This window comes from Buteo buteo, chromosome 22 (assembly GCF_964188355.1).
Source record: "Buteo buteo chromosome 22, bButBut1.hap1.1, whole genome shotgun sequence".
In the NCBI taxonomy this organism is placed as follows: Eukaryota; Metazoa; Chordata; class Aves; order Accipitriformes; family Accipitridae; genus Buteo; species Buteo buteo.
The window spans coordinates 4,990,307-5,002,928 of NC_134192.1; the positions used below are offsets into that span (position 1 = coordinate 4,990,307).

The 12,622-nt window shown below is 36.3% G+C and overlaps 1 protein-coding gene across 5 annotated transcripts in view; it reads right to left on the reverse strand.

Moving 5' to 3' along the window:
* Positions 1 to 12,622, reverse strand: part of LOC142043356 (phosphatidylinositol-binding clathrin assembly protein-like) — a 33,998-nt gene that overhangs the window by 15,988 nt on the left and 5,388 nt on the right. For 4 of the 5 annotated variants that reach the window (XM_075054471.1, XM_075054472.1, XM_075054475.1 and 1 more), the window contains exons 2-8: positions 9,426 to 9,568; positions 6,530 to 6,605; positions 5,570 to 5,672; positions 5,291 to 5,384; positions 5,077 to 5,188; positions 3,889 to 3,995; positions 3,242 to 3,283 (exon numbers count right to left, since the gene is read on the reverse strand). In XM_075054471.1, the coding sequence (XP_074910572.1) occupies positions 3,242 to 3,283; positions 3,889 to 3,995; positions 5,077 to 5,188; positions 5,291 to 5,384; positions 5,570 to 5,672; positions 6,530 to 6,605; positions 9,426 to 9,568 (677 nt within the window). Of the gene's footprint in view, positions 1 to 3,241; positions 3,284 to 3,888; positions 3,996 to 5,076; positions 5,189 to 5,290; positions 5,385 to 5,569; positions 5,673 to 6,529; positions 6,606 to 9,223; positions 9,365 to 9,425; positions 9,569 to 12,622 lie in introns of those variants that run through there. The other variant, XM_075054473.1, reaches the window with a different exon arrangement.

A 12,622-nucleotide genomic window follows, 5' to 3' on the forward strand; every position in this document is an offset into this window, starting at 1 on the left:
TATAAAAACAACCTCCAGCAAGCAAAATTATTAGGCTGGCACTTTCAGAAGAGTTCACCGCCTTGCTATTTTAGCCACATTGCTCTCTTGGCTTTTACCTACACAGTCCATACTCCATAAAATCAGTGAAATAAACCATACTGCAGATTCAGATGAAGGGAATAGACCTCCAAATTTTTCATCTACTTGCCAGCTCAGTCCTCCTCATCTGGCAGAGTTTCAGAGACATTAAGCCTTTCTTAACACTTGCCAACTTTCTGTAGGTAGAACAGATATGATAGGCATTGTTCAGAAGAAAAAACAAACTTGCCCTTGCTAGCCCTTCTGTACCAAAAGCTAGACTAAACTATTTCCTGGAAAGAGGAAAAATATTAATCACACAAGGTTTTGGCAAGTTCCCCTCTGAAATACTGAGCACAATTCTAGCTCCCACATTCAATGAAGGCCAATTCAAGCTACAAGAGATGCAAAGAAAAGCAATTAGAATAATCCTATAAAACTGCTTGGCTTAAAGTTAAGGCCTGAGTTGATACTTCTTTCTATAAAGAGAGCTAGGTAAGCTAAGACAGCGTAGTTATCTCAACAACTGGCCATGAATAAATTCAGTGTTCAAACTTGACAGCTAAACCCCAAGGGGGAACATTTTGAAATACTTTTCCAGGAAGGTATCAGGGACAAAAAAAAAACCAAACAAAAAAACCCTATACTTCTACCTTTCAGGAGGAACAATAGTTCACAAAAGGCATTGCATGACACAGCTAGAGAGGCAATCTTAATAGCAGGAGACTATAGTCTAATTCCAGAAAGTTTTTCCTAGTCTTCATTTTTTTTCCCAAGGACACTCTAAAACTTACCTGTATGAAAAAACATACTCTATACTTACTGTTTCTAAAACCCTCTAGAGAACAACCCCCTCAATCATAAAACCTAAAACCAACAAACCAGTAACTTCTCTGAACTTTGTCATTGCTGCAGACATCCAACAGAACAGAAATGAAAATTTTGAGTGAACACATCTTAGTAGTTCTATGTCAGAAAAGATGCCTGGGCTAATACAGACATTGTGACTTGAAAACAGCTGTATTTCGTGACTCAACTTCCCTCCCCCCATGTAAAGACATTTGACAGACTAACATCCATACAGAGGAAAATGATCCAGTTGCATTCATGAAATATAGTAACAGCTATAAACAGAAAGTAAGCAACATCGTTGTGAAACAGGGCACCTACTAAGGAAAATATTTTCTTTATAGGCACTGGCAAAGGCAGCAGCAGTGTGAACAGTAGAGTCAAGGAAGAAAAATGGTTATACAGCACCAGTAATAATAAACCTCTAAAGAGATAAAACCATTGTTTTTTTTAAGGAACAGCTTAAGGAAACTCTGAAATATGCACATCCCAGAACAGAATATACACAGCAACATAAACAAAGTATTTGGAAAAAAAATTAAATATGGTAGACCAGAATAGAAACAAAAGACATGATCCTGTAAGAACTTATTGCAGAAACACAAGCACACTGAAAATTAAATTTCTGTGAGAGTCTAGTATTAACAAATTTTAGCAAATTCTTTTAATGTGGCACTAAATTGATGTACAATTATTCAATGCCATGAAATTTACTATGGAAGTAGAATGCTTAACAGTGGCACTGAAATTGCCAAAATACACAGGATGCTGACATCTACCACCACAGTTCAGAGAACTGCCTTTCATGTCTAAGTGCACTTAAAACAACATTTTTTTCCTAATAGCTCAGCTATTTTGTGATAACAGTAGATATAAAAGGGGTTTGCTCACTGAAAGTTTCAGATAAAAAGCAGCAAAAGGAAGTTAAATTCCCTATTCTCAGTAAATAAAAAGCCTCTGCTTTCAAGAACCTTATAATGACCCAATTAACTGGACAAGTGCACGCAAACCCAGTGAAGTATAACTTCAGACTTGAGTATAATTTGATTAGCATAATACAGACCAGCTGAATATTGCAGTACTCAAAAGACAGAGTAAGATGCTAGGATCAAACACCAACAGAAAACATCAAACTACTGTTTTCACTCAATTACTTGCTCTTACCCTGCTGGTTACAGTTAAATTTCTTTCCTACCACAAAGCACTAGAAGTTATTGAAGGGATTAATATTAATTGCTAGGAGCAAGTATTAGAGATTTGTGCTTTGAAACATGTATGATTTCAGATGGAAATCATACTGTAGGCAGTAATGAACAACACTGACAATGGAAGTTTGTGGTTTAGGTTTATTTCCATATTAAAAAGACACTGATGAAGTTTTGGCAAATCTTCACAGTAGGTATATTTTTACATGATTTACCCATGAAATTTAATTTCATAAAGGTAGTGTAGGATTAGATGTGACTGTTCAATACTTACACATTAGATTAACTGTTTCACACTGACTCCACTTAAACACTTTGAGTACTCTAGACCTCTAAGGCACTCCAGTTTAGTGCCCAAATCCCCTGACAGATTGCCATTTATTCTACCCATCAGGTTACTCTGCACTACAGAAAGAATAACAAATACCTCTCTCCCATTAGGTGGGTCCTAGGTTAGAAATACAATGTCCCTATGAACTGGAAGAACTTCCACAGAATAACTTTGTGACCTTCTGTGCACTATCAGTGTTTCCTGTTCACCAGGTCAAAACATCTTTCTCAACTCCTTTCTGCCCCTCAATTTATCCTCACTAGAAGGTGTTCCCCTGCATTCCACCTTTTAGACTAAATGTTCCAGCACACAACCTGTATTGCGTGTGTCCCTCATACTACCGAGTAATATCGAAGCCAGCATTAAGTGCTGATATAGAAACTTCAAATCTATTCAGACCTTAGGGGAAAGAAAAAAATTCTTGACTGAACTAGCTAACTGTAATCTTTAAGTGTGTTGAAAGACATTCAGTTACGGTGAAATGGAAGGTTTTCCTCAAGGCATGGCAAGATGCTTGTGGCTTACATGCCAATGAATCTTCTGTGTAAAACCCAGAATTTCCTGAAAAATATTTTCTGTGAGTTTTATTGCTTTAAACAATCAAAAAATCTTAAGAGCTGCAAAGTGCAAGTACTGAGTGCAGTTAATGCATGGGAAAAGTCACCATACGTATTTCCTATATATAAATACACAGAAGAGAATAAATTTGAGATGAATGATTACTAGGATACACACCAATCTTTAAAAATGCAAAGAATAAAATAATTGGGTTAATCAATATGATATGTACACTGACCTGAGTAAGATCTGGAATGTCACCCTGATCAATTCCAACTTGCTAGATTTACAAAAAAAAAAAGAAAAAAGTACATTACTACATGCAGTGGCAATGAAAATAAAAAACAGTAGTGTCTGAATGCTACATAGAAACTAACATATTAAAAAGTGATGTTCATAACTTTCTGAACTGGTATGAGTTTCACTAGGAACACACCTTAGAAATCACAAGTGCATTAAATTGCACCACAAAGCAAACACAACTTTTCATCCAGCCTAACTTTTTCATGCAGAAAAGCTTACAGGGAGCATTAAAACACCCACATTGCTTACTGGAACCACTTCTCCATTTTAAGCAGTTACAGTAAAGGAGAGCACTGTATATACACTGTAACATTCAGTTAATACATTTTGGACCATTTATGAAATTTGTAGCAACACTTCAGAAAGTTTACTATGTTGTCTGGCTAATAAAAAAGGATACTCAAGAATCTCACTTCCTGTTAATAAGGGTATACAACCTTAAAATACCTAATCTGTAGAATACTTCCTTGTATAGCAAAGTTAAGCAAACATTAATCTGTTTCTGAAGTTATTACGAATATAGACTACTGTACCAGTACAGACAGCTAAATTATATCGTCTCCATAGATGTAATTTATTTACCTCTGCTACTTTGAGGAATTCTGACAATTTGGTCATTCTGGCTAGAAATTTTTTGTAAATATCCAAGCCTTCTTTGCACTGGTTCTTCTTCATATCAAAATATCTTTCTGAGGATGCAAATAAAACTCTTGTAAGGTAACAGTCTCCCCAGCAGAAAGCTGACACAATATTATAGAAGTTAATTCGAGACAAGATTCAGGGAGAGAACAGACAGGAGTAACTCAACGCTATTCAGATTTTAAAGTTTACATGAATACCTGACACCTTTTGTAATAAGGCAGTCAATAGAAAAACATTGATTTTTCGATCTCAGTACATTAGAATATAATGCAGAGCTTTATTAAGCATGGATGGGAATCACTGCAATTGTTAAACTAGGTATTTAGGGAAATATTTTCAAGTAGTCAGCTTATTAGCTGGCAATGAGGCAAATTATTTTATCATTTGAAAATATTCCTGGTATATATTTACATTTTTAGACCCTGTATCAATACACTTTGATGTTTGTAAATGGGCTCAACATCCAAAAGACAACAGAATGGCTACTGAAGTGGTACATATACTGAACTGACCTACCAAAAGGAGTGTCAACCACATCCTTCACATTTTATGGTTTTGCCCTATATACTTACAGACATTTCACTGAGTAAAAACTAATGGATTAACAGAAACTGACCAGATGTTTTCATTCAGAAATTTGCTTGAATATTCATTATAAGGCTTTGCTAAGAGCTCATCACTCTTGAACAAAAAATGCTACATGTCATCTACTAGGCTCATGTCAGGTACCAGGTAAAACTGAATAGTCAAACTATAAAGAAAGTATGGGAAACCAGGTCAGTCATACTGTGACTATACTAAATACTCAAAATACCAGGTATCTCACTAATACGTTTACCGTCCAATCGCCAGAGGTTATCCACTGCACATTTAGGGTATCTTTATTTAGCCTCACCAGTCACCCTCTCAGCTCAATTTCTACTTTAAGATGTATTCTTCAAGGTAGAAGCGTATGTTTAAGCCTATGCTAGTTGCCACTGAAACTAAGACTAGCTTAATTTAATGGTAATGGAGCAGAGACAATTCATTAGGAAATTGCAGTCAGAAATTGTCTATATTCTTTAGTTCACACAAAGAAAGAAAGAAATCTTTCACAAAAGTTCAAAGGCTAAAAAGATTCTCACATACCTAAAAGGTTAATAATCCCTTCATTGTATGCTGCAAAAAGTCTAATGGAATCTTTAAAGAGGAGCATAAAGGCAGCATTTATAACACCATTTGTTAGCTCATTTGGATTTGCCTGTGTAGAAAGCAATAAGAAAGTAAATTAGTATTTAATAAAATAATGAAACTTTCACTTCAAAATGAGAGCGTTACCTAACACTGAGCTTAAAGTACTCACATCAAAATCAAGGAGTGCATCAAGCTGGTTCTGTATGATTGGAAGGGTTTTCAGAAGCTTTTCAGCATTCATGGTTCTCATCACTCCATCTATCCTACAGAGTAAAATACACATGTTTACAAGATACCAAGAGACCTCAGCATATTATGCTGTTTCAACAACACTATATTGTTCAAAGGGCCCAAAGGCACACCAACCTATGATAAACTCAGGAACAACTGGTATTTCCCACTCCCCCCAATATGAAAGACCAAACAAAAGAAGCAGTAACAATCTTACCCTCTTTTCATTTTGGTGAAGTCAACTGCTACAAGTCTATATGAAAGTGCTTTTTCATTCAAGTATCTGCTATATCGCCTAATGAAGGTAGACATATCATAGCCTAAAAGTTAAGCATTTATAAGTGAGACATTTTGAAGGGGTACAGTATCTTTTAAGTTCTTTCCAAGAACTATTCTCCCACTAGCCCATTTTACATCAAATTGCATAAAAAGCCCTTCATAGGCACTTTCCAGAGTCTTGAGATTCACTATTTTTCACCTTGAGATGTAATGTTACAGTTTCTTCCCAACTTGCTAAGATTAGGAAAGCATTCATGGTAATTAAGAGAATAAACACCTAAACACATTAAAATATTACGCAAGAACCAAGCATGAAATATTAGGGAAGAGCCAAGCAGCTCTTAAGATGTTCTTGAAATTTGACTAAAAATGTATTCCTAGTAAAATGCTGAAGACTTTGGTAACTTATCTGCAACGCCTCAAAACCCACACAAAGACCCAAAGATGTTTTCTACCATTGGCAAGTAATTAAAAGACTTCTCAGAGATTTGAAGGAGTTCTCACTATTTATACAGCACATCCTAGTTACCATTCCATGCACCTCAACAGTAAACATTTGCTCCTGAGACACTAAAATGCAATGGCAAAAATAGATGATTGTGCTAATATTCATCAGGTTCATTCTAGTCAGCGTTAAGAGTTCACTTTTTAAAATTTACAGCTGTGTATGCACATGATACATACATTACAGACAAATTTCTAGCACTCAGCTAGGTAACCAAGAACCTTGCTTTCCTTGTGTCTATGTTCTTGGTTGGACATTCTTTGGTGTCTCATACAATACAAATCATAATACCATTTCATTCAAACGTTATTTGTCTCCGAGAGTGCCCTGACACAGGCACTATCACAGAGCAAAAAAGCAGTAGAGTTATCTCCTTCATTGAAAGATCCTTACCCTGCATGGCACTTTTGTCCAGGTAGTTATTTAAATTGAACAAAGTGTTTCGGGATGCAAGATACTGGATAAAGCGCTGTTGGTGAAGAAAAAGTTAAGAATATCATTGTTGTGAGAGTCAAAACATTTAAGCATACTACAAGAAAACTACACTTACCTTGTAACTGTTTCTAGTAAACTCTATGAACAATAGAAATTAGTTAAAAGGGAAAAAATTTAAGGAAAACTTGAAACTACTGATTGGCAAAGCCTCTGAAATCCAAAACCCTATTTGGCAAAAACATCAATTTAAACTAAATCAAAAGACATCACAGCCCATGATTAAAGGACTAATAACCTTAGAGGAAGCTGCTTAGGTTAACTTTTTAGTTAACTGGAAAACACAAACCAAAAATACCACTTGCATTATCCAAACTCCCAAGGTTTACATAGCTCTACTGCTGCTGTAGAAGGGGGAGACAGGCTTTGTTACAAAGTTTAAAGTAATCAGTAACAATAATGCTTCTGGAACTATGGTGACCAGCAGCACTGGGGTTATAATTATGTATACTATACATATATATTTTTTTTAATACATATAATAATGCAGTGATCTGAGTAAACCACATTTACATTTTGACAAATAATAGCTGGTTCCATAAATAACAGAAGAGTAAGAGACAAACACATCCTGATAGCAAGGTAGTTTTAAAAGTTTCTCTGCCACTGTTCCACACAGATTTCCTACAATTAAGACTTCTTGACTTTCTTGCTTCTTTGTATGTGTTTTAGTCCATAAAAGAGATTATGATCAGTACGGCTTAAGGAACTTGCAACATCTTTGATCTGAATCCCTCTGCTGCCATTGCACACAGGGGCCTGTTCCTTCACCCTTTACAGTGGAAATCCACCTGTCTGCCAGGCTCGCACTATCACACTCCAAAAAAACTAGCGTTTTTTCAGTCAGGCTCAGTACATCACCTGCTCTTTGGGAATTGTAATGAGGGCTTAGCACAGCAACAAGAAAATTCTTCTTACAAGTACTATTTAAACTGAAAGCAGTACTTTCACCTTCCAAGGGGCACAAATGATTCCCCAACTTGTCACGTACCACCTCATCAGTAACTGCATATGTGTTCTCAGCCTATAGCTACAGAGTTCACACAAGTCTACAACACACAGCTTGCCTACCAATAGTTCTGGCACTGTTCTAACTTCTTATTCTGTTTTCCAGCCGGTTTACCTGGTCTTTGTACATCTTACTACTGCATTCAAAGAGATACAGAAGAAGAAATACAGTTGGAACATGATCAGGAACAGAACAGTGATATTCAAAAGGTGTCTATACACATTTCAAAATTAGCTACTGTTCTGAATCTCAATTTAAAAGGTCTAAGGCTAACTCTCACTCTCCAGGTGTCAGGGGTCTTGCATTGCACAAGTGAGAGGAGTTTTAACCTGTTTCACCCAAAGCTTCATTATAAGAAACAGGCAGTCATGCAGAAGAGACTGCAAGACAGTCATTGCTCAGACAATATTTTGACCATCTGCTATAGTTACTTGTACTCAAAATAGAAGTCCAACATCTGATAATTTTTCATCTGTTTAAGAAATAGGCCTCTTAGTGTATTAGAAGGGGTACACTCATGTTCCACCTGAAACTACAGAACTAGCGTACCACCCACATTATCTCGGCAGGTATAAAGGAACCCTTTTCAAGTTTCAAATGCACCCATTCAAAGCTGAGGAACAGTTTTTGGTACAGACATAAAAATTAAACTCTTCTGCCACTACAAAACACTGTATGGGCAAACAGATACTGACTGATAGTGCACAACTCTAAGTTTTGATTTTTTTTTTTTTTTTTTTCCTATGGTTCAGTTGTCTGCTTTTTTTTTCCCCTTTCAAGTTTCAGTATGTAGATAGAAACTGTATTGGAAGAGGAGAGAATAAAATACACAAACTGATTTACAGCATTCAGTTTAGCTTTATACTTGGAATAAGTAGTCAATATCAAGCAGTGAATTTTACTTTGTATTATCCTCTAATTTCAGCCTATTATCTGTTGAAACTACAATTTAAGCACATAAATAACTTGGGCAAGTGTTAACAAAGAGCACACTATGTTTTACAGGTCATTTCAATTAAGGTCACAGAGCTTTGGAGAGAGGAGGCAACACTAAGTTTTCAGAGCAGTTTAATGGCTGGAAGCAGTACCTTTAAGAATCATTTCAATATTACCAGTAGCCAACAGTCACTTATTATGAGAACGACTACACACAAATTCAGGACTAAACTGCCACCTGACCAAGACAAAGTTTAGCTTTTAACAGAAGGACTGCGTAAGAGAGGCTACATTTCAAATGCCACGTTACTGTCTGGGAAGTTTTCATAAACAGTGATGAAATAATTTAAGTGAACTAAGTGCAGTAGAAACCTGTTTCAGAGGAATGTTAATGGCAACAACATATGAAGATTTAGCCCATTAGATGATGATTTCCAAGATCAAATATTCTAGTCACCATATTCTTCCCCCCTTTAGTAAGTATTCTTATTTGTTAATATATCGGCTACACATTTATGGAGTTCTAACAAGACTTTTGCTGTGCTCTTATTGATAAGCAATACTCTAATGAAGTAAAGCTCATCAGAAGTTTTTAAAGTCTTCATTCTAGAAAGCTCACTCATTATTCCCTCACAGCCCAACCCAGATACCTGCAGGTAAATTGCAAACACTGATGTATTTCGGTACTGAAATAATGAAGGAATATTTTCTTCTCTGGAGAAGTACTTTACAGCCATCAGCTGCGGAAAAACAAAGACTGAGAAACTGAAGTACATGTCTAATGCTTCATAGATTAAGACAATTATTTAAAACACTGTCAAGGAGGCTTTAACAGAACTAATCATGTCTTACCTCGTTTCCATACATCATGAGGTGGTGTGTTGTAATTAGAGCTTTGAACACTACAACCCAGCTACTGTTTGCAGTTCTCTCAAAGAGTGTGTCTGCCAACTGTGGAATATTCACATTCATTTCATTTGTGCACTGTATTAGATCTAAATTAAAGAAAAAAAAAATCAAAGCATTACAATGAGTTGTATGCTCAAAGAGGATCATCATGTTATTTTGTGTTTTTACATTGAGTATTCATACTGGAAGCATTAACTTCAGTTCTTTGTTTAAGAAAGAACGGAACAATTTTGCATTCTTTGCTCAAATTCACTGCATTTTCCTGAAAGACTCCAAGTATGAACTTCACAGGCATTTCAACAATTTTATGGAGTCCCAATCCCTCATCAATAAATAACCTGTTCCAGTAGAAACTCTATGCCCAAATTATTGTCCGAAAGCCAGCGTAGATCTTCTGGATGCTCAATGCCTGAAGCCACTCAGCCTAACCAAATCCATGAAAATCAGAGAAGCAAGGAAAAGCCGAAACATCTATACCTCACAAGATCAACAGGCAGCAAGTACGCTGCAACTTCTACCTAAGCCTCAGTACTGACACACATGACAGCAAATGAGATGCTACAAACCTGTAATAAGCCTCTTTTCTATAAGAAGTAAGAGCAAGAATTTGCATCTACTCCCTTTCAGCTTAGCTAAAATAACCTAATCACCAACCTACTGAGTATTTGTGGTGGATCATGGCAGGTCTCAGGCTTTTGTATAAAAAAAGCTCTTTGTGTCCAAGACAGATTATAAACTCAGTAGTGGAACATTAACTTGGGAGGTCACAGACAGAGAGCTTCAAGCCTCTGCCTGAGTATTGGTACAAAACCATAACAGGCTCCAGCAGACACATGGGAAAAAAGCCTGCCTGAAAATGCTAGTGAAGGCACTTGCTGAGAAAATAGGAAAGAACTGAATCCAGGGCTATTCTAAACCCCTCAAGACATGTACATTAGACATTTATTCTCTCTCTGAGCTAAATTTGGCTCAGGTGTGATCAAAGTACACCTTAAGGACTGGGCAAGGCCAGTAAAACAAACATCTAGTTTGAAAAGCTTCCTTTGTGGCCTCTTATTTAAGCCAAGTCTGTGAGCAGCCTGTTGGTTGCAGAGCAGCATTGCTGTTTATGTGGTTTGTCTGTGTAAGTACTTGAAGAAGGGTGGGTGCTTGGGAAGCTGGGCAACGACTGAATGCTGAGGTGTTGGCACCACTGAAACGGCCAACTTATTTGTTTTATTAGCAGTACGTAAAGGACAGACTACGATATCATAAGCAATTTAAACATGAACTTAGAGATCACACATTGATAGTTCAGGACAAAATACTTCATAGAAATATTGCACTTAGACTTTATATCTGTTCTAGTGCACAGAATATATTACAGATGTATCTTAATTAAAGATCTGTTTATTAAGAACATAAAGTCCTTTGATTAAGGATCACTGTTTAGAATAATTTATTAACCAGAGTAATTTTAACAAAGAGTTTTAGATAGTATCTTGTCGAGGTAGAAAGCTATAAAATGCAAATTCTAGTAAGTTACTAATTTCATTTTGATGTACATATTTAGAAACGTTTGACAAAACCTGCAAGTTGGGATGAAAACTTTCATCCTTATTAGTAACACACAAAACCACTGAAATAACTGCACAAAAAGAAGAGTCCTGAAAAGTTTTAAGCAAGCTACACATCAAAACCTTATTGTTGAATAGCATTAAAATATTTCAATATTTACAAATGTGAAGATTCTCAAAAAACCAAGTCATTTGATAGATGCTGCTCATCACTCACAGCTGTATCATCATCAGGTGCTGTCTCAAATTAAGTACTTTTAAATTTCTAGAAGTCCAAACAGTCCACAATTATTGCCCCATATATCGAAGCAACTCCCAATTCCAGAATTTATACATAGAGAAAACTTGAATTTTAATTCAACAGCCTCATCTACTGAATGAGAACTTTCTTATGACATTTCTAAGTAATTCTCTCAATACACAGTAAGGCAAATAAGTCTTCCTAAATTCAAACAGTCTATAAAGAACATGGCTGTTAGATCTTGCTCAGTATTTTTCATGTAACTGAAGCATCTGTAAACAGCACAGAAATCTTACAGAACTGTTACAAGCAGTATTCTCAGTTTACAAAAACCAACCACACAAAAACCCAATCAACAAAACCCCCACAAAGTCTACACAGAGCAGTATCTATAACATTACTACTAGGTAACAGTTAAAGAAATTCCATTGATCTGCTGAGGTCAAAGACCACACAGATAAGCTTACCAAAAATATTATTTCTGCACAAAGTCCTTTTCCTTCACACGACCACTAAGCAAGTAAAATTTTTCGCTTAAGATTTTTAATATTAACAGTGCTTATTAAATAATACATACAAACTGGGAGGGAAGACCCAGGTTAAAAACAAAAAGCTTTCTGCTCTCAAGTCAAATTAGCCAAGCTAGTTTCATTCCTATTTTGCCAGCACTCTCCACAGAGATTTCAATCTTGTCACCTTCCCTCAAGCTAAGGTCTACCAGCAGATGTTCCAGTAGATGCTGAACACCTGGGAGATCCCTTGCATATAATTATGTCTAACACTGATATCAAATGTGTTCTTACAGTGCTGCTCAGGCACAACGTGACAGAAATCCTATTGTAAGCAACTATATCAAATGCTGTAACTGATCACCTCTCCTTAAGCCACACATCCATAAAAACAAACTTTGGCTTATCATGCCATTATAAAGGTTTACTACCACAAAAATCCATCCAGATGTCTACCTTCAGAAGGTAGTTCTGCTTTGGTTCTGCCTTCTGCTTTGGTACACAAGATTAAAAGGAGTCTTCTGTCAAGTGACAGTAACAGAGTGAAAGTTGATAGACCTCTGATGCATTTGAGAAGCTCATATATTATTGTTTTATTCCACAAGTGTGGTTCCATGGGACTGAAAAGTGCAATTCCAGTAATTCTTTGAAAGTGCTAGTAAGGTTTTCCAGCATGCGCTACTTGCTTCTCTAAGATGTGAGCCTGACCATTTTAAAAGGCAACCAAAATGAAATATTTCACATATATAGGGCTACTCAGAGTCTAATTCAAGCTGTGGTTGAGATTAGAGGACCTGAGCAAGCTGCAAGTGCCATGCACTTTAAACTCGTGCT